Source organism: Ips typographus, linkage group LG15 (assembly GCF_016097725.1).
Source record: "Ips typographus isolate SLU linkage group LG15, UJ_Ityp_2.0, whole genome shotgun sequence".
Taxonomy (NCBI): domain Eukaryota; kingdom Metazoa; phylum Arthropoda; class Insecta; order Coleoptera; family Curculionidae; genus Ips; species Ips typographus.
The window spans coordinates 8,171,748-8,190,545 of NC_138436.1; the positions used below are offsets into that span (position 1 = coordinate 8,171,748).

The window sequence follows — 18,798 nt, forward strand, 5'->3', positions numbered from 1 at the left end:
TATTGAAGGACTTGACAGAATTGCGTGATTTTGGGATATGTCATTTTTGACAGTTTTCTGATTAAATCAAAGCAAAAATGACGTTTCTACCTTTTTTAGTTCCGGAGATATTGAATTATTCCTGTTTAAGTGACGTTTTTTGTAAATTTCTAATTTTGTGTAATTTCAATCCTGTGAAAATCATGGAAGGACTTGACAGAATTGCGTGATTTTTGGATATGTCATTTTTGACAGTTTTCTGATTAAGTCAAAGCAATAATGACGTTTCTACCTCTTTTAGTTCCGGAGATATTGAATATTTTTAATTGACATGTGTTTTTCATTAATTTCGAATTTTCTGTCATTTCAATCCTGTGAAAATCATTGAAGGAGATGACAGAATTGCGTGATTTTTGGATATGTCATTTCTGACAGTTTCCTGATTAAGTCAAAGCAAAAATGACGTTTTTTGTAAATTTCTAATTTTGTGTCATTTCAATCCCGTGAAAATTATTGAAAGACTTGACAGAAGTGGGTGATTTTTGGATATGTCATTTTTGACAGTTTTCTGATTAAGTCAAAGCAAAAATGACGTTTCTACCTCTTTTAGTTCCGGAGATATTGAATATTTTTAATTGACATGTGTTTTTCATTAATTTCGAATTTTCTGTCATTTCAATCCTGTGAAAATCATTGAAGGAGATGACAGAATCGCATGATTTTTGGATATGTCATTTTTGACAGTTTTTTGATTAAGTCAAAGCAAAAATGACGTTTTCTACCTTTTTTAGTTTCGGAGATATTGAATGTTTTTCATTGACATGTGTTTTTCATTAATTTCGAGTTTTCTGTCATTTCAATCCTATGAAAATCATTGAAGGAGATGACAGAATCGCATGATTTTTGGATATGTCATTTTTGACAGTTTTCTGATTAAGTCAAAGCAAAAATGACGTTTCTACTTCTTTTAGTTTCGGAGATATTGAATGTTTTTCATTGACATGTGTTTTTCATTAATTTCGAGTTTTCTGTCATTTCAATCCTGTGAAAATCATGGAAGGACTTGACAGAATTGCGTGATTTTTGGATATGTCATTTGTGACAGTTTTCTGATTAGGTCAAAGCAAAAATGACGTTTCTACCTCTTTTATTTTCCAAGATATTGATGTTTTTCTGTTTAAGTGACTTTTTTGTAAATTTCTAATTTTCTGTCATTTCAATCCCGTGAAAATTATTGAAGGACTTGACAGAAGTGGGTGATTTTTGGATATGTCATTTTTGACAGTTTTCTGATTAGGTCAAAGCAAAAATGACGTTTCTACCTCTTTTAGTTCCGGAGATATTGAATATTTTTAATTGACATGTGTTTTTCATTAATTTCGAATTTTCTGTCATTTCAATCCTGTGAAAATCATTGAAGGAGATGACAGAATCGCATGATTTTTGGATATATCATTTTTGACAGTTTTCTGATTAAGTCAAAGCAAAATTGACGTTTCTACTTCTTTTAGTTTCGGAGATATTGAATGTTTTTCATTGACATGTGTTTTTAATTAATTTCGAGTTTTCTGTCATTTCAATCCTGTGAAAATCGTTGAAGGACTTGACAGAAGTGGGTGATTTCTGGATATGTCATTTTTGACAGTTTTCTGATTAAGTCAAAGCAAAAATGACGTTTCTACCTCTTTTAGTTCCGGAGATATTGAATATTTTTAATTGACATGTGTATTTCATTAATTTCGAATTTTCTGTCATTTCAATCCTGTGAAAATCATTGAAGGACTTGACAGAATTGCGTGATTTTTGGATATGTCATTTCTGACAGTTTCCTGATTAAGTCAAAGCAAAAATGACGTTTCTACCTTTTTAGTTCCGGAGATATTGAATCATTCCCGTTTAAGTGACGTTTTTCGTAAATTTCTAATTTTGTGTCGTTTCAATCCTGTGAAAAATCATTGAAGGACTTGACAGAAGTGGGTGATTTTGGATATGTCATTTCTGACAGTTTTCTGATTAGGTCAAAGCAAAAATGACGTTTCTACCTCTTTTACTTTCCGAGATATTGATGTTTTCTGTTTAAGTGACTTTTTTGTAAATTTCTAATTTTCTGTCATTTCAATCCCGTGAAAATTATTGAAGGACTTGACAGAAGTGGGTGATTTTTGGATATATCATTTCTGACAGTTTTCTGATTAAGTCAAAGCAATAATGACGTTTCTACCTCTTTTAGTTCCGGAGATATTGAATATTTTTAGTTGACATGTGTTTTTCATTAATTTCGAATTTTCTGTCATTTCAATCCTGTGAAAATCATTGAAGGACTTGACAGAATTGCGTGATTTTGGATATGTCATTTTTGACAGTTTTCTGATTAAGTCAAAGCAAAAATGACGTTTCTACCTTTTTTAGTTCCGGAGATATTGAATCATTCCCGTTTAAGTGACGTTTTTCGTAAATTTCTAATTTTCTGTCATTTCAATCGCGTGAAAACTATTGAAAGACTTGACAGAATTGCGTGATTTTTGGATATGTCATTTCTGACAGTTTCCTGATTAAGTCAAAGCAAAAATGACGTTTCTACCTTTTTTAGTTTCAGAGATATTGAATATTTTTCCATTGACATGTGTTTTCATTAATTTCGAATTTTCTGTCATTTCAATCCTGTGAAAATCGTTGAAGGACTTGACAGAAGTGGGTGATTTTGGATATGTCATTTTTGACAGTTTTCTGATTAAGTCAAAGCAAAAATGACGTTTCTACCTAAAAAGTTGTAGCATAGTGTCATTTTAACTGTCAAAACTGTCATTCTTTGGCTGACAGTGTCCAAGTTTCAAGTAAAAGTTGGAAAATTAATAAAACTGTCGTTTTTAATTGAAACTGTCATTTTTAATGTTAAACGTCAAAATGTATGTAGCAAAGTGTCATAATCTGTCATTTTAAGTGTCATTTTCATTCTAATCAAATTTGACAGTTGTCATGTGACAATTGTCAAACGAACTGTCAAAAATGTCAAAATTTTCTTCGTCTCAGGAGGACGCGGCCAAACTGCTCCTGTTCGAATCCTCTCACCTGGAGCCGGGCACGAAAGTCACTTTGCACGATTACGTGGCGCGGGCGCGGGAAGAACGCACGATTTTCTATTTGGCCGCCCCCAGGTGAGTCACGTGATCGCGGCGGTCACATGACGCGAGAGCTCACGCGCTTGCTCCACTTTTAGGTCGCGCGCTGGCCGAAGCGTCGCCGTACTACGAGCCGCTGAAGAAGAGGCACCAGGAGGTGCTGTTCTGCTACGAGCCGTACGACGAGCTGGTTCTGATGCAACTGCAACAGTTTGAGGGCCGCCGACTGATTTCCGTCGAGAAAGACATGCGCGACGACAAGGCCGCCAACGATTTGACTGATTTAGGTACGTACGACTTTGATGGCCTCTAGCGGCCAAACGGTGCAACCAATCCATCTTTGTAGGGACATTTTTAGAAAGCTTAGAATGTGCTCTATCTTTTGTTTTCTATGACATTTTGACGTCAGCTGTCAAATAACAAAGTTATTTAAAATCAAAGCAACCCGTGACAAAAAAAACGACATTTTTGTCTAGAATAACTTTGACGGCCTCTAGCGGCCAAACGGTGCAACCAATCAACTCGTGTAGGGACATTTTTAGAAAGCTTAGAATGTGATCTATCTTTTGTTTTCTATGACATTTTGACGTCAGCTGTCAAATAAGCGAGTTATTCAAGGTCAAAGCAATCCATGTAAAAAAAAAACGACATTGACGATTTTTTTTATTTTGGCCGCCATTTTGGATTTCCTCCCTTCCGGTGACAGTTAACGTCAAACTGACAGTTTCAGTCAACTCCCCCACCCCAAATTAGCCGAAAACGAGTATAAACTCGATTTTTTTAATTTTGGCCGCCATCTTGGATTTTTACCCTTCCAGTGACAGTTAACGTCAAACTGACAGTTCCACTGGATTTTCCGACCCCAATATAGTCGAAAACGAGTATAAACTCGAATTTTTAAATTTTGGCCGCCATCTTGAATTCCAAAATCCAAGATGGCGGCCAAAATAAAAAAAATCGAGTTTATACTCGTTTTCGGCTAATTTGGGGTCGGGGAATTCGTTGCAACTGTCAATTTCACTCTAACTGTCACCGGAAGGCAGAAAATCCAAGATGGCGGCCAAAACCAAAAAAAACAATATTATACTCGTTTTCGACTAATTAGAGGACGAGCAATTCAATGGTGACGTTTATTTCCGCTTAACTTTTCTGGAAACCTGTTTTTTTTTTTAAAAACCTTAATTTTACTAGTAGTCAAAGCCAGCCATGTCAAAAAAAACGTCATTTTTGTCAAGGGTGACTTTTACGGCCTCTGGCGGCAAAACAGTGCAACCAATCCACTTTTGTAGGGACATTTTCAGAATGCTTGTAATCTGCTCTATCTTTTGTTTTCTGTGACATTTTGACGTCAGCTGTCAAATAAGCGAGTTATTTAAAGTCAAAGCAACCCGTGACAAAAAAAACGACATTTTTGTCTTGGACGACTTTGACGGCCTCTAGCGGCCAAACGGTGCAACCAATCCACCTTTGTAGGGATATTTTTAGAAAGCTTAGAATGTGCTCTATCTTTTGTTTTCTATGACATTTGACGTCAGCTGTCAAATAAGCGAGTTATTCAAGATCAAAGCAACCCATGTCAAAAAAACGTAATTTTTGTGAAGGGTGACTTTGACGGCCTCTAGCGGCCAAACGGTGCAACCAATCCATCTTTGGAGGGACATTTTTAGAAAGCTTAAAATGTGCTCTATCTTTTGTTTTCTATGACATTTTGATGTCAGCTGTCAAATAAGCGAGTTATTCAAGGTCAAAGCAATCCATGTAAAAAAAAAACGACATTGACGATTTTTTTTATTTTGGCCGCCATTTTGGATTTTTACCCTTCCGGTGACAGTTAACGTCAAACTGACAGTTTCAGTCAACTCCCCCACCCCAAATTAGCCGAAAACGAGTATAAACTCGATTTTTTTAATTTTGGCCGCCATCTTGGATTTTTACCCTTCCAGTGACAGTTAACGTCAAACTGACAGTTCCACTGGATTTTCCGACCCCAATATAGTCGAAAACGAGTATAAACTCGAATTTTTAAATTTTGGCCGCCATCTTGAATTCCAAAATTCAAGATGGCGGCCAAAATCAAAAAAATCGAGTTTATACTCGTTTTCGACTAATTTGGGATCGGTGAATTCATTGCAACTGTCAGTTTCACTCTAACTGTCACCGGAAGGCAGAAAATCCAAGATGGCGGCCAAAACCAAAAAAAAACAATATTATACTCGTTTTCGACTAATTCGAGGACGAGCAATTCAATGGTGACGTTTATTTCCGCTTAACTTTTCTGGAAACCTGTTTTTTTTTTTAAAAACCTTAATTTTACTAGTAGTCAAAGCCAGCCATGTCAAAAAAAAACGTCAATTTTGTCAAGGGTGACTTTTACGGCCTCTGGCGGCAAAACAGTGCAACCAATCCACTTTTGTAGGGACATTTTTAGAAAGCTTGTAATCTGCTCTATCTTTTGTTTTCTATGACATTTTGACGTCAGCTGTCAAATAAGCGAGTTATTAAGGATCAAAGCAACCCATGTCAAAAAAAAACACATTTTTGTCTTGGATAACTTTGACGGCTTCTAGCGGCCAAACGGTGCAACCAATCAACTCGTGTAGGGACATTTTAGAAAGCTTAGAATGTGCTCTATCTTTTGCTTTCTATGACATTTTGACGTCAGCTGTCAAATAAGCGAGTTATGTCATAATTTGACAGGTGGCGACAGTTTGAAGCGTAGCGAAATCAACGAGCTCTGCGATTGGTTGAAATCCAAATTGACGGGTAAAGTGACGAGCGTGAACGCAACCACCCGATTGGAGAATCATCCGTGCGTCGTCACGGTCGAGGAAATGGCGGCCGCGCGCCATTTTGTGCGCACCCAAAGTCACGGCCTGCCCGACGATCGACGCTACGCCATCTTGCAGCCGCAATTCGAAATCAATCCCAGGTGGCTACGATTCTGCGTGCTTTTTCAAAGTGTTTTTCAATTGTTTTTTTTTTCCAATCGCAGACACCCGATCATCAAGAAGATGCACAAGCTGAAAAGTAGCGATCCGGACCTGGCCGAACTGTTGGCCAATCAGGTTAGTTGATGTTTTTTTGTGGATTTTTTGGTGAAAAATGGATTTCTCGTCCCCGAATTAGTCGAAAACGAGTATAAACTCGATTTTTTTAATTTTGGCCGCCATCTTGGATTTTTTCCCTTCCAGTGACAGTTACAGTAAAACTGACAGTTCTAATGAATTCCCTGACCCCAAATTAGTCGAAAACGAGTATAACTCGAGGGGTGCAAGTGGATCGATATTAAAGTGTTGTGCGGAAAGTGTCTTTCGCATACTAAAAACCAACTTTTTTGCTAATCGAGCTAGAACGCCTTACCGACCGTCATTTTATGTTAAAATTTTCCAGAAAACACACCGGTGAAATCGGTTTTTTGATATCTTCCAAACCGAGCGAGTTACACCTAAAATCTGACTTTTTTACCGGAAACTCGACCAGATTCTGAGATACATAAATTCTGAGTGCGGAATTGAAATTGGTGACCCCAAATTAGTCGAAAACGACTGGTCACTCGGGGGGTCCAAGTTGAAAAACAAAAAAGTTGCGTGCGGAAAGTGTTTTTCGCACACTAAAAACCAACTTTCTTGCTTTTTAACGTAGAGCGCCCGTCTAACCGTCATTTTATGCTAAAATTTTCCAGAAAAGCCACCGGTGCACTCGGTTTTACGATATCTCCAAAACTAACCGAGTTTAACCAAAAAAATCAATTTTTCAACCTTGAATGTTGTGAAAACTCGATCCGAGTGAAAAGTACGTGAATTCTGACTGTGCAGATCGATTCGGCATCCTCGAATCAGTCGAAAACGAGTACAAACACGACCCCTTTATCTCCACTCAAAATGGTAGAAAATGCAAATGGCGCCTACAACCGCCATTTTGAATTTCACCAAAAAAATCGCGTTTGGGCACATTTTCTACTAAATTCACGTCAAGGAATTTAAAGAAACTCAAATTGTCTGTACAAATCCACCCAACTGTCATAATAAACTTTTTTTTTAATTTTTGGCCGCCATCTTGGATTTTCTGCCTTCCAGTGACAGTTGGAGTGAAAGTGACAGTTTCAGTCAACTCCCCCACCCCAAATTAGCCAAAAACGAGTATAGTCTTGGTTTTTTTGATTTTGGCCGCCATCTTGGATTTTCTGCCTTCCGGTGACAGTTGGAGTGAAACTGACAGTTCCATTGGATTCCCCGACCCCAAATTAGTCGAAAACGAGTATAATCTTGATTTTTTAAATTTTGGCCGCCATTTTGAATTTCAAAATCCAAGATGGCGGCCAAAATAAAAAAAATCAAGATTATACTCGTTTTCGACTAATTTGGGGTCGGGGAATCCAGTGGAACTGTCAGTTTCGCTCCAACTGTCACCGGAAGGCAGAAAATCCAAGATGGTGGCCAAAATCAAAAAAACCAAGATTATACTCGTTTTCGACTAATTCGAGGACGAGCAATTCAATGGTAACCTTTATTTCCGCGTAACTTTTCTGGAAATCAGTTTTTTTTTTAAAAAAAACCTTAATTTTACTAGTTATTCGCCAATTCCATGGTGGGTGCGGGTTTGGTGGACGATCCGCGTCTACTGCTCACGTCAATGAACGATTTACTAGCCAGAGCACTGGAAAAACACTAGATTTTTGTTTTTTTGTACTCGAAATGTTTTATTTTATTATTTTAGAGTTTTTGTTAATAAAAATAACATTAAAAAAAAATTAACATTCTAGGCTGAGAAAAGTGGACTTTTGGCAAAGTACTCGTCCAGACGCACCTTGGCAAACCTGCGCAAAACAAACTGTTGTCAAAAAATTTTTTTTTTTTTTTTTTGACAACTCACCTCAAATAGTCAAAATCAATGTCAGAGTGCTCGGCCTGGATCAGGGCCCACACGCCCCAAAACAAATGCGCAACGAGCACGAACTTGCACACGCCCACGTACAGTTGGTGCACGCGCACCTCCTGGGGCGCACCTCCCTCGTACTCCTCCAGGTAAATGCGAATCCACTCTTTTTGGAACGTTTCGCTCGGATAACGATCGTAATCCATTTGCGCAGGCTCGATTCCTACGCGTTTTGACATTTTATGACATTTTATGACATTTATGACATTTTATGACGTTTATGACATTTTATGACATTTTATGACGTTTATGACATTTTTGACATTTTATGACATTTTATGACGTTTATGACATTTTATGACGTTTTTGACATTTTATGACATTTATGACGTTTATGACATTTTATGACATTTTTTGACATTTTATGACGTTTATGACATTTTATGACGTTTATGACATTTTATGACATTTATGATATTTTATGACATTTATGACAGTGTGACATTTACCCACAAACTCGGCAAAATGATTGGCAATGTCGAACGGTTGATAATTGAACGCGGCATACTCGTAATCGATGAAGGTGACGTCACCCTCGCTGGGCGTGTAAATCACGTTGCCTAGCAGCAAATCGTTGTGACAAAAGACGATCGGCACTGTCATTTGTTCGAGTCGGCGCTGTAGCTCGATTATTTCCTCGTTCAGTTCGCTTTGCGTGGGCAGGCCGAGCTGTTTGTACCTGCGCAAACCCCCACCCACCACTTCCTTCCAGTAAACCAACTTAACCTAAAAAAAACTAAAATTCCCACCTTTTCTGCGCCGTCGCCGAGGAAAATTGTTCGGGAACCAAATTGAGGAAATCGCGACACTTTTTCCATATGAAGGTTTCGGGGCGTCGCTGGCGCCCTCTACGGTGACGCGGTGCAACTTGGCCATTTTCCGAGCGACCAAACTGAAAATTTCGCGTTGCGCACCGACGCTTGGTCGAGCGTGCGCCCCGGCTGGTACTTGTACGCCAGACCGTTCTCGAAGGTGGCGTAGAGCGCGGGCGCCAGTCCGCGTTTGCTCAGCAACGCAATGTTCCTGGAAAAACAACAAAAAAAACGTCAAAATGACAGTTGCAATGAATTCCCCCACCCCAAATTAGTCAAAAATGAGTATAAACTTGGTTTTTAAAAATTTGGGCCGCCATCTTGGATTTTCTCCCCTACAGTGACAATTGGAGTAAAACTGACAGTTGCAATGGATTCCCTGACCCCAAATTAGTCGAAAACGAGTATAATCTTGATTTTTTAAATTTTGGCCGCCATCTTGAATTTTCTCCTTTCCAGTGACAGTTAGAGTAAAACTGACATGTGCAATGGATTTCCTGACCCCAAATAGTCGAAAACGAGTACAAACTCGGAGGGTCCAAGTTGGAAAACAAAAAGTTACGTGCGGAAAGTGTCTTTCTCGCACTAAAAACCAACTTTCTTATTTTTTACGCTAGAGCGTTCATCTAACCGTCATTTTATGCTAAAATTTCCTGGAAAACACGCTGGTTGAGTCGGTTTTTTGATATCTCGAAAACTAACCGAGTTAGAGCTAAATATTCACATTTTAATCATCAATTTGTCAGTTTCTCGAACTGGGTGACAGATGGGTGAAATCTGACTTTAGAATTGAAAGCGGCGACCCCGAATTAGTCGAAAACGAGTGGTCACTTCGGGGGTCCAAGTTGAAAAACAAAAAAGTTGCGTGCGGAAAGTGTTTCTCGTGCAGAAAACGTAACTTTTTATTTTTTACGCTAGAGCGTGCGTCTTACCGTCATTTTATGTTAAAATTTCCTGGAAAACACGCTGGTTAAGTCGGTTTTTTTGATATCTCGAAAACTAACCGAGTTAGAGATAAAAATTTACATGTTAACGATTAATTTGTCAGTTACTCGAACTGGGTGAGTGGTACGTGAATTCTGATTTCAGAACTGAAATTAGCGACCCCAAATTAGTCGAAAACGAGTATAAACTCGATTTTTTTAAATTTTGACCGCCATCTTGGATTTTCTCCCTTCCAGTGACAGTTAACGTCAAACGCCTCTGACGGCCATTTTTGTCCGCAAAAAAGAAAAAAATCACTTTTCTTGGTACACCCTGTATGAATAACAAAACGGAAACGTTCAATCAGAACCAAATGATACGAACGACGAGGATGACGTCCATTAAATCTGATTAAAAGACCCACACACGCTCATTTTGTACATATAACATATTTGGCGGCCTCTGGCGGCCAAACGGTGCAACCAATCAACTCGTGGAGGGACATTTTAGAAAGCTTGTAATCTGCTCTATCTTTTGTTTTCTATGACACTTTGACGTCAGTTGTCAAATAACAAAGTTATTTGAGGTCAAAGCAAGCCGTGTCAAAAAAAAAACGACATTTTTGTCTAGGATGACTTTGACGGCCTCTAGCGGCCAAACGGTGCAACCAATCAACTCGTGTAGGGACATTTTTAGAAAGCTTAGAATGTGATCTATCTTTTCTCTTCTATGACATTTTGACGTCAGCTGTCAAAAAACAAAGTTATTTAAGCTCAAAGCAAGCCGTGTCAAAAAAAAACGACATTTTTGTCAAGGTTGACTTTGACGCCCTCTAGCGGCCAAACAGTGCAACCAATCAACTCGTGTAGGGACATTTTTAGAAAGCTTGTAATCTGCTCTATCTTTTTGCTTCAGTGACATTTTGACGTCAGCTGTCAAATAACAAAGTTATTCGAGGTCAAAGCAAGCCGTGTCAAAAAAAACGACATTTTTGTCTAGTACGACTTTGACGGCCTCTAGCGGCCAAAAGGCGCAACCGATCAAATCGCGATTAGAATTTTTGGAAAGCTTAGAATGTGCTCTATAACAGGCATACAGGGTGGTCTCGGAAAATTTTCAAATACCCACCTGGTTTCCGCTTTACGATCGATGAGCAGATCGGTTTTGTTGCCGTAGACGCGCACCAGGACCGTCTCGGTTTCGGGCACGTCGTCCGGCAAACAGCTGATCAGTTTGTTGGTGATGCCATCTGTCAACAGCTAGAGAAAACAACAACACTTTTTAGCTAGACTGTCACGTGACAATTGTCAAAATAACTGTCAAAAAAAGCAACCAAACGGACTGTATGAAAGGTGTCAAACTTTGACAGCTCATAACTCGGTTATTATGACAGTTACGCGGGTCGTTCAAACGTCAAAATGTTTGACAGGATCTTGGCTTTCTTTTGTTTTCTTAAAATTTTTTTGAATAATTCCCAAATAACTGAGATACCGGCCCTGGAAGGGCCCGCTGCAACTAAACTGGCTGTATGAAAGGTGTCAAACTTTGACAGCCCCTAACTCGGTTACTATGACAGTTAGGCGAGTCGTTTAAACGTCAAAATGTCTGACAGAACCTTAACTTTCTTTTGTTTTCTTTGAATTTTTTTGAAAAATTCCCAAATAACCGAGATACCGGCCCTGGAAGGTTTTGACTGCTGTCAAACTTTGACAGCTCATAAGTCGGTTACTATGACAGTTAGGCGAGTCGTTTAAAACGTCAAAATGTTGACAGAACCTTAACTTTCTTTTATTTTCTTTGAAATTTTTTGAAAAATTCCCAAATAACCGATATACCTGTATTTTGACAGTTTGGTTAAGTTTTTTTTGAGATATTTATATTTTTTTTTTATTTTTATTTTTTATTCCTTATTTATTTAATTTTAATTTTATTTTAATTTCTTTTTTATTTTATTTTTTATTTATTTTTTTATTTTACTTCTATTTTTTATTTATTTTTTTTTAATTATTTTTTTTTTACTTTTTAAATTTTTTTGACAGTCAGATTCTTTTTTTTTGACAACTTTGACAGTTAGGTTAGGTTAAACCTTCTTTTTTGAAATTCGAAACAAATTTGACAGTTTTGACGTGAGTGACAGTTGTCACGTGACTGCTGTCAAAACGAACTGTCATAATCTCAGAAACGCGTCTCGTTGTGAAAATTGTGTTTTTTTGACAAAATTGGCAAATTTTGACAGCTCTTGCACAAATTACGATTTTTTTTTTGACAGTTTCCATTGAAATAAACTGTTTTTTTTTTTGTTTTTTTTTTCTGTCAGTTTCGTGTATTTTGACAGTTTTTGTTAAGTTTTTTTTGACAGTCGGGTTAGATTCGTTTTTTTGACAGTTTTGACAGTCAGGTTAGGTTAAACCCTCTTTTTTGAATTTTTTGACAGTTTTGACAGCTTTGACAGTTAGGTTAGGTTAGATTAGAAAAAAAAATAAATAAATAAATTTAAAAAAAAAATAAAAAAAATAATAAATCTCAGAAACGGGTCTCGTTGTAAAAACTGTAATTTTGACAGTTAGGTTAGGTTAAACCCTCTTTTTAAGGTTTTTTGACAACTTTGACAGTTAGGTTAGGTTAGGTTAGAAAAAATAAATAAATAAATAAACAAATAAAAAAAATCTAAAAAAAATAAATAAAAAAAAAAATTAAAAAAAAATCTAAAAAAAAATAAATCTCAGAAACGCGTCTCGTTGAAAAAACTGTAATTTTGACAGTTAGGTTAGGTTAGGTTAGAAAAAAAAAAAAAATAAATAAACAAATAAAAAAAAAATCTAAAAAAAAATAAATAAAAAAAATATAAAAAAAAAAATCTAAAAAAAAAATAAATCTCAGAAACGCGTCTCGTTGAAAAAACTGTAATTTTGACAGTTAGGTTAGGTTAGGTTAGAAAAAAAAAAAAAATAAATAAACAAATAAAAAAAAAATCTAAAAAAAAAAAATAAAAAAAATATATAAAAAAAAATCTAAAAAAAAATTAAATCTCAGAAACGCGTCTCGTTGAAAAAACTGTAATTTTGACAGTTAGGTTAGGTTAGGTTAGAAAAAAAAAAAAAATAAATAAACAAATAAAAAAAAAATCTAAAAAAAAAAAAATAAAAAAAATATATAAAAAAAAATCTAAAAAAAAATTAAATCTCAGAAACGCGTCTCGTTGAAAAAACTGTAATTTTGACAGTATTGACGTGTGCAAGTGACAGTTGTCACGTGACTGTAAAACGGTCATTTAGCCAGACGGTCACGTGACTGCCGTCAAACAAACTGTCGCATAATCTCAGAAAAGCGTCTCGTTGCGAAAACTGCAATTCTGACAGTTTTGACTTTTGACGCAAGTGACAGTTGTCCGCACGTGACTTTGTTTACCTTGAATCGAATGCTGGCTAGTTGCCAGTGCGGCCGTATTATCTGCAATATTTTGGAGGCGCCACTTTCCAGGTCGCGTTCGTTTACGCGCACCGCGACGTGCTCGATCGCATGATCCGCCATTACGATTTGCGCGAGAGAGGAAAATGCACTTTCCGCCCGCAGCCACAACGCCAAACTGTCCTTCACAAACGAACCAAAATTGAACTGGTACCCGATTGAAGCGACGTTGCCGGATTGTTGCGGGTTTTTTCTACCATTTTTTGGTGGTGGAGGGGGGTTTGGGTATCACTTTTACCATGTTTGCTCGTGTAATTTTTGTTTTTTTTCTCGTTTCGGGGTCACTTTCCTAGCTGACTTGACGAGAAATCGCTAAATTGCGTCATTTCCATGCGTGATATGGCATTGTTTACGTTTAAATTGAATAATACCAGCAATTAATCGCGTTTGTTCCTTTATATCTTTATTTGACTGGATTTACGCCGGTTTTGCCGAGTGGAGCGGTGCGCGCACATCGATTCGGGCTGCTCCGCACGCTCCCCGGGTGTTCCGAACGCAACGTTGCCACGTCCGCCGTTCAAACGGTAGGGCTGACGATTTTAATAAAACGTATTTATTAGTTATTTTAAAAATAATGAAAAAATAAATAGAAAGTAAAAAAAAACAAAAAAAAAATAAATAAGAAATAAAAAAAAATTAAAAAACAAAAAGTTAAAAAAAAAAAAAAAGATCACAAGATCAAGTCACGTGACAACTGTCACTTACACGTCAAAACTGTCAAAAAAAAAACTAAAAAAAGAGGGTTTAACCTAACCTGTCAAAGTTGTCAAAACTGTCAAAAAATTAAAAAAAGAGTGTTTAACCTAACTGTCAAAAAATTAAAAAAAGAGTATTTAACCTAACCTAACTGTCAAAGTTGTCAAAACTGTCAAAAAAAACTAAAAAAAGATGGTTTAACCTAACCTAACTGTCAAAGTTGTCAACTGTCAAAAAATTAAAAAAATAGGGTTTAACCTAACCTAACTGTCAAAGTTGTCAAAAAAGAGGGTTTAACCTAACCTAACTGTCAAAGTTGTCAAAAAAAACTAAAAAAAGAGGGTTTAACCTAACCTAACTGTCAAAGTTGTCAAAACTGTCAAAAAATTAAAAAAATAGGGTTTAACCTAACCTAACTGTCAAAGTTGTCAAAACTGTCAAAAAAAACTAAAAAAAGAGGGTTTAACCTAACCTGACTGTCAAAAAAACGAATCTAACCCGACTGTCAAAAAAAAACTTAACCAAACTGTCAAAATAGACGAAACTGACAGAAAATAATAAAAATAACAGTTTATTTCAATGGAAACTGTCAAAAAAAAATTGAAATTTGTGCAAGAGCTGTCAAAATCACGTGACTATTTTCTAACGTCAAAACCTCGGTCAAAACTGTCAAAAAACACAATTTTCACAACGAGACGCGTTTTTTTTTTAATTTTTTTTTTTTTTTTTTTTTACTTTTAATTTTTTCTTTTTTTTTCCCTCTTTTTTTGCTTTTTATTTATTTTTTCATTTTTTTTTTGTTTTTTTCCCTCTTTTTTTTAAGTTTTTTTACTTTTAATTTATTTTTTCATTTTTTTTTCCCTCTTTTTTACTTTTTATTTATTTTTTCATTTTTTTTTTCTTTTACCGCGTTTACCCGGTTTTTTTGGTAACGTCACGTGACCCTCTAGCTAAATAGTGTTTTAAAATCACGTGACACCTGTCACTAACGTCAAAATTTGACTAGATCTGGCCAGGATTGACTGTAAGAGTGTCAGGGAAAAAACAAACAGAAATGGGTTGCTAGTTAACAACATTTAACGCCCTCGGGAGCCCTAAAGGGGGTAACCAATGATTTTCGGACATTTTCGGAAAGCTTACACTTTGGACTATCTTTTCGCTTCTATGACATTTTGACGTCAGTTGTCAAATAAGCGAGTTATCGAGGATTGAACGAAAGAGTGTCAAAAAAAGTGACAATTTTGTTAGGGGTAACTTTGACGGCCTCTAGTGGCCAAACGGTGTAACCAATCAACTCATGAGGGAATATTTTCAGAAAGCTTACATTCCGGACTATCTTTCTGCTTCTATGACATTTTGACGTCAGTTGTCAAATAAAGGAGTTATTCAAGGTCAAAGCAACCCGTGTCAAAAAAGTGACAAATCTGAAAAAATAGTGCCGAAAATACAGAAATGTCAAATTTGACATGCCGAAAGTAAAAAAATATTCTACAAAGTGTCAAAAGTACAATTTGAAATGTCAAACATAAAAAAAAATTAAGGTCAAAGCGACTGGTGTCAAAAAAGTGTCAATTTTGTTAGGGGCAACTTTGACGACCTCTAGCGGCCAAACGGCGTAATCAACCAACTCATGGGGGGATATTTTTTGAAAGCTTAAACTATGCTCTATCTTTTTGCTTCTATGACATTTTGACGTAACTTGTCAGATAAGTGAGTTATTGAGGATTGACTGTAAGAGTGTCAGAGAAAAAACATGGGTTGCAAGTTAACAACAACATTTAACGCCCTCTAGCGGCCAAACGGTGTAACGAATTGATTCGTGGGGGGATATTTTTGGAAAGCTTAAACTGCGGGCTACAAAATAGGTCATGTGACATTTTGACGTAACTTGTCAAATTGACGAGTTATTCAAAGTCAAAGCGACCAGTGTCAGAAATCAGACAGTTTCTGACTTTGACGCCCTCTGGAGGCTATAAACAAAACAGAGTACTCAAGAATGTGAGTTGTTTTTTTGCTTCGGTGACATTTTGACGTCAAGTGTCAAATAAGTGACTTATTTGAGATCAAATCCAAAACTGTCACTTTTTCGAGTTTTTTTGACTTTTCTCAGTTATTTGCACTCCAAATTTGATTGAAATTTGGCAACATGGGTTAAAGGAAGGTTGTCTAGGTTTTGAACTAAGCGATTTACGTCAAAATGACAGGAATACAAATTTCAAGCCCTTCTAACCCTCTAACCAACCCTAAAAATTTCAACCCTCCAACTCGTCTAGTTTTGCAGATATTTACGATTGAATTTTCGACGCCCTCTAGCGGCCAAACCGTGCAACTAACTGACATATTTTATGGTATTTTCTGAAAGCCCTTTTTCCGCTCTATCTTTTCCATTCTTGACACTTTCACCCTAAATTGCCAAATAAGGGAGTTATTAAGGGTTGAACAGTGGGGTGCACTATTGGAAATCTGGGTGAGAGGAAGGTTGTCTGGGTCTAAATTACCCACTTATTTGGAACACTTTGTGGAAACTTTTATATGTCAATGGAAAGCCCATTTGATGGGCTATATTTTGACGTTTAAACGACCCGCCTAACTGTCATAATAACCGAGTTATGATCTGTCAAAGTTTGACAGCAGTCAAAACCTTCCAGGGCCGGTATCTCAATTATTTGGGAATTTTTCAAAAAATTTCTAAGAAAACAAAAGAAAGTTAAGGTTCTGTCAAACACTTTGACGTTTGAACGACTCGCCTAACTGTCATAGTAACCGAGTTAGGGGCTGTCAAAGTTTGACAGCAGTCAAAACCTTGCAGGGCCGGTATCTCAGTTATTTGGGAATTTTTGAAAAAATGTCTAAGAAAACAAAAAAAAAGTTAAGGTTCTGTCAAACATTTTGACGTTTCAACGACCCGCCTAACTGTCACAGTAACCGAGTTATGATCTGTCAAAGTTTGACAGTAGTCAAAACCTTCCAGGACCGGTATCTCGGTTATTTGAGAATTTTTCAAAAAATTTCTTAGAAAACAAAAGAAAGTTAAGGTTCTGTCAAACATTTTGACGTTTAAACGACCCGCGTAACTGTCACAATAGCCGAGTTATGAGCTGTTAAAATTTGACAGCAGTCAAAACCTTCCAGTGCCGGTATCTCAGTTATTTGAGAATTTTTCAAAAAATTTCTAAGAAAACAAAAGAAAGCCAAGATCCTGTCGAACATTTTAACGTTTGAACGACCCGCCTAACTGTCATAGTAACCGAGTTAGGGGCTGTCAAAGTTTGACAGCAGTCAAAACCTTCCAGGGCCGGTATCTCGGTTATTTGGAAATTTTCCAAAAAATTTCTAAGAAAACAAAAGAAAGTTAAGGTTCTGTCGAACATTTTGACGTTTGAACGACCCGCCTAACTGTCATAATAACCGAGTTCTGAACTGTCAAAGTTATAGTGTTTTAAAGTCACGTGGCTACTGTCACTTACACGTCAAAACTGTCAGAATTTGTTTAGAATTTGCCAGAATTACAATTTAACGCAATTTTCAAAACAAGACGTGTTTTTGAGATTTTTGACAATTGTCACATGACGGTTTAGTTGCCAGATGCCTCTGGAAGCCATTTTGAGTTGCCAGAAGCCTCTGGACTCTTCTTAGACTGTTTTAAAAGTGCCAGATGCCTCTAGAAGCCATCTTGAATTACCAGAAGCCTCTGGAGGCCATTTTGAGTTGCCAGATGCCTCTGGAAGCCATCTTAAATTGCCAGAAGGTCTCTAAACCTTGTAAAGATTGTTTTAAACTTGCCAGAGGCCTCTAGAAGCCATCTTGAGTTGCCAGAAGCCTCTAAGAGTCAACTAATACAGCCAAATACAGATATTTTTTAGGAAATCCAGGGAGAAACTCCCTAAATCTGCTCACTTTGAACAGTAAGCCATTTGGCAACACTGGCTGACTTAAATAAATGAATAATCGGCAACGGCGTGCCCGGTAATTCACAGGGTGGCGGCCATTTTGAATCACACCGGAGGAAAACCGGCCCCCAGCGCTCTTTGGGGCTAAAACGCTTCGGAAAAGCCCGGAAAATGCGCGCAATAACCGCACTTTCCAGTTTTCCAGCGATTTTCAGCGAGAAAAGCAGCAAAAATTGACTTTAGACTCACCTTTTGGGTGTTTGCGCGCGTTTACCGACTCCTTCACCTTATCCACCCCGTTTTTGGGGGGTAATCGGGGCCGGGGCACTAAACCACTTACACTCATACAACCGGGACGGTCTAACGAACATTTTGAGGTACTTTGCGCCCCTCAAATCGCACTTTTACCCGCTTTTTTGAGTGAAATTGCGGAGGAGGTTTTACAAACGCGCGCCCTCTCCCACTAAACGTCAGGCACTGATTGATAAATGACAGCGTTGACAGCTGAACGGCCGCTAGGGCTGGGCTTTGCAACGCACGCCAATAGGGATGGGCTCAAAACCTTCCAGGGCCGGTATCTCGGTTATTTAGAAAATTTTCAAAAAATTGACAAAGCGCATTCGCCAATTGTCAAAAAATCTTAAAATTTTGCCAAAAAAAAAAAATCAGAAAAATAAATAAATTTAAAAAACAAATTTCTAGACAAGGCGCATTCTACCGCTTATTTTTCTGATTTTTTTTTTTGGCAAAATTGTAAGATTTTTTGACAATTGGCGAATGCGCTTTGTATAGAAATCTGTTTAAATTTTTTTTTGGCAAAATTTTCTTGACAATTGGCGAATGCGCTTTGTCAATTTTTTGAAAAATTCCCAAATAACCGAGATACCGGCCCTGGAAAGTTTTGACTGCTGTCAAACTTTGACAGATCATAACTCGGTTACTATGACAATTAGGCGAGTCGTTGAAACGTCAAAA

General features: G+C 37.1%; 2 protein-coding genes and 1 long non-coding RNA gene across 3 annotated transcripts in view; 1 reads left to right on the top strand and 2 right to left on the bottom strand.

Moving 5' to 3' along the window:
• Trap1 (TNF receptor associated protein 1) overlaps positions 1 to 7,870 on the top strand; it is a 24,305-nt gene extending 16,435 nt beyond the window's left edge. The window contains 4 exon segments of the mRNA XM_081992907.1: positions 3,010 to 3,385; positions 5,796 to 6,027; positions 6,091 to 6,163; positions 7,668 to 7,870. Coding sequence (XP_081849033.1) covers positions 3,010 to 3,385; positions 5,796 to 6,027; positions 6,091 to 6,163; positions 7,668 to 7,769 — 783 coding nt within the window. The 3' untranslated portion in view covers positions 7,770 to 7,870.
• eas (ethanolamine kinase 1) lies at positions 7,771 to 13,466 on the bottom strand. Its single transcript, XM_081992920.1, is given in 8 exon segments — positions 7,771 to 7,914; positions 7,971 to 8,196; positions 8,483 to 8,712; positions 8,783 to 8,855; positions 8,858 to 8,941; positions 8,944 to 9,056; positions 10,898 to 11,028; positions 13,178 to 13,466. Coding segments are annotated over 8 exon segments (1,038 nt in total). The 5' UTR covers positions 13,301 to 13,466; the 3' UTR covers positions 7,771 to 7,856.
• A 163-nt stretch (positions 13,467 to 13,629) lies between these two features.
• LOC145738073 (uncharacterized) lies at positions 13,630 to 18,496 on the bottom strand. The gene is made up of 2 exons (XR_014180569.1): positions 18,073 to 18,496; positions 13,630 to 13,767 (listed from the first exon to the last, which is right to left on the bottom strand). It is a non-coding gene; the product is annotated as an uncharacterized LOC145738073 (long non-coding RNA).
• Between the last annotated feature and the right edge of the window lie 302 nt (positions 18,497 to 18,798).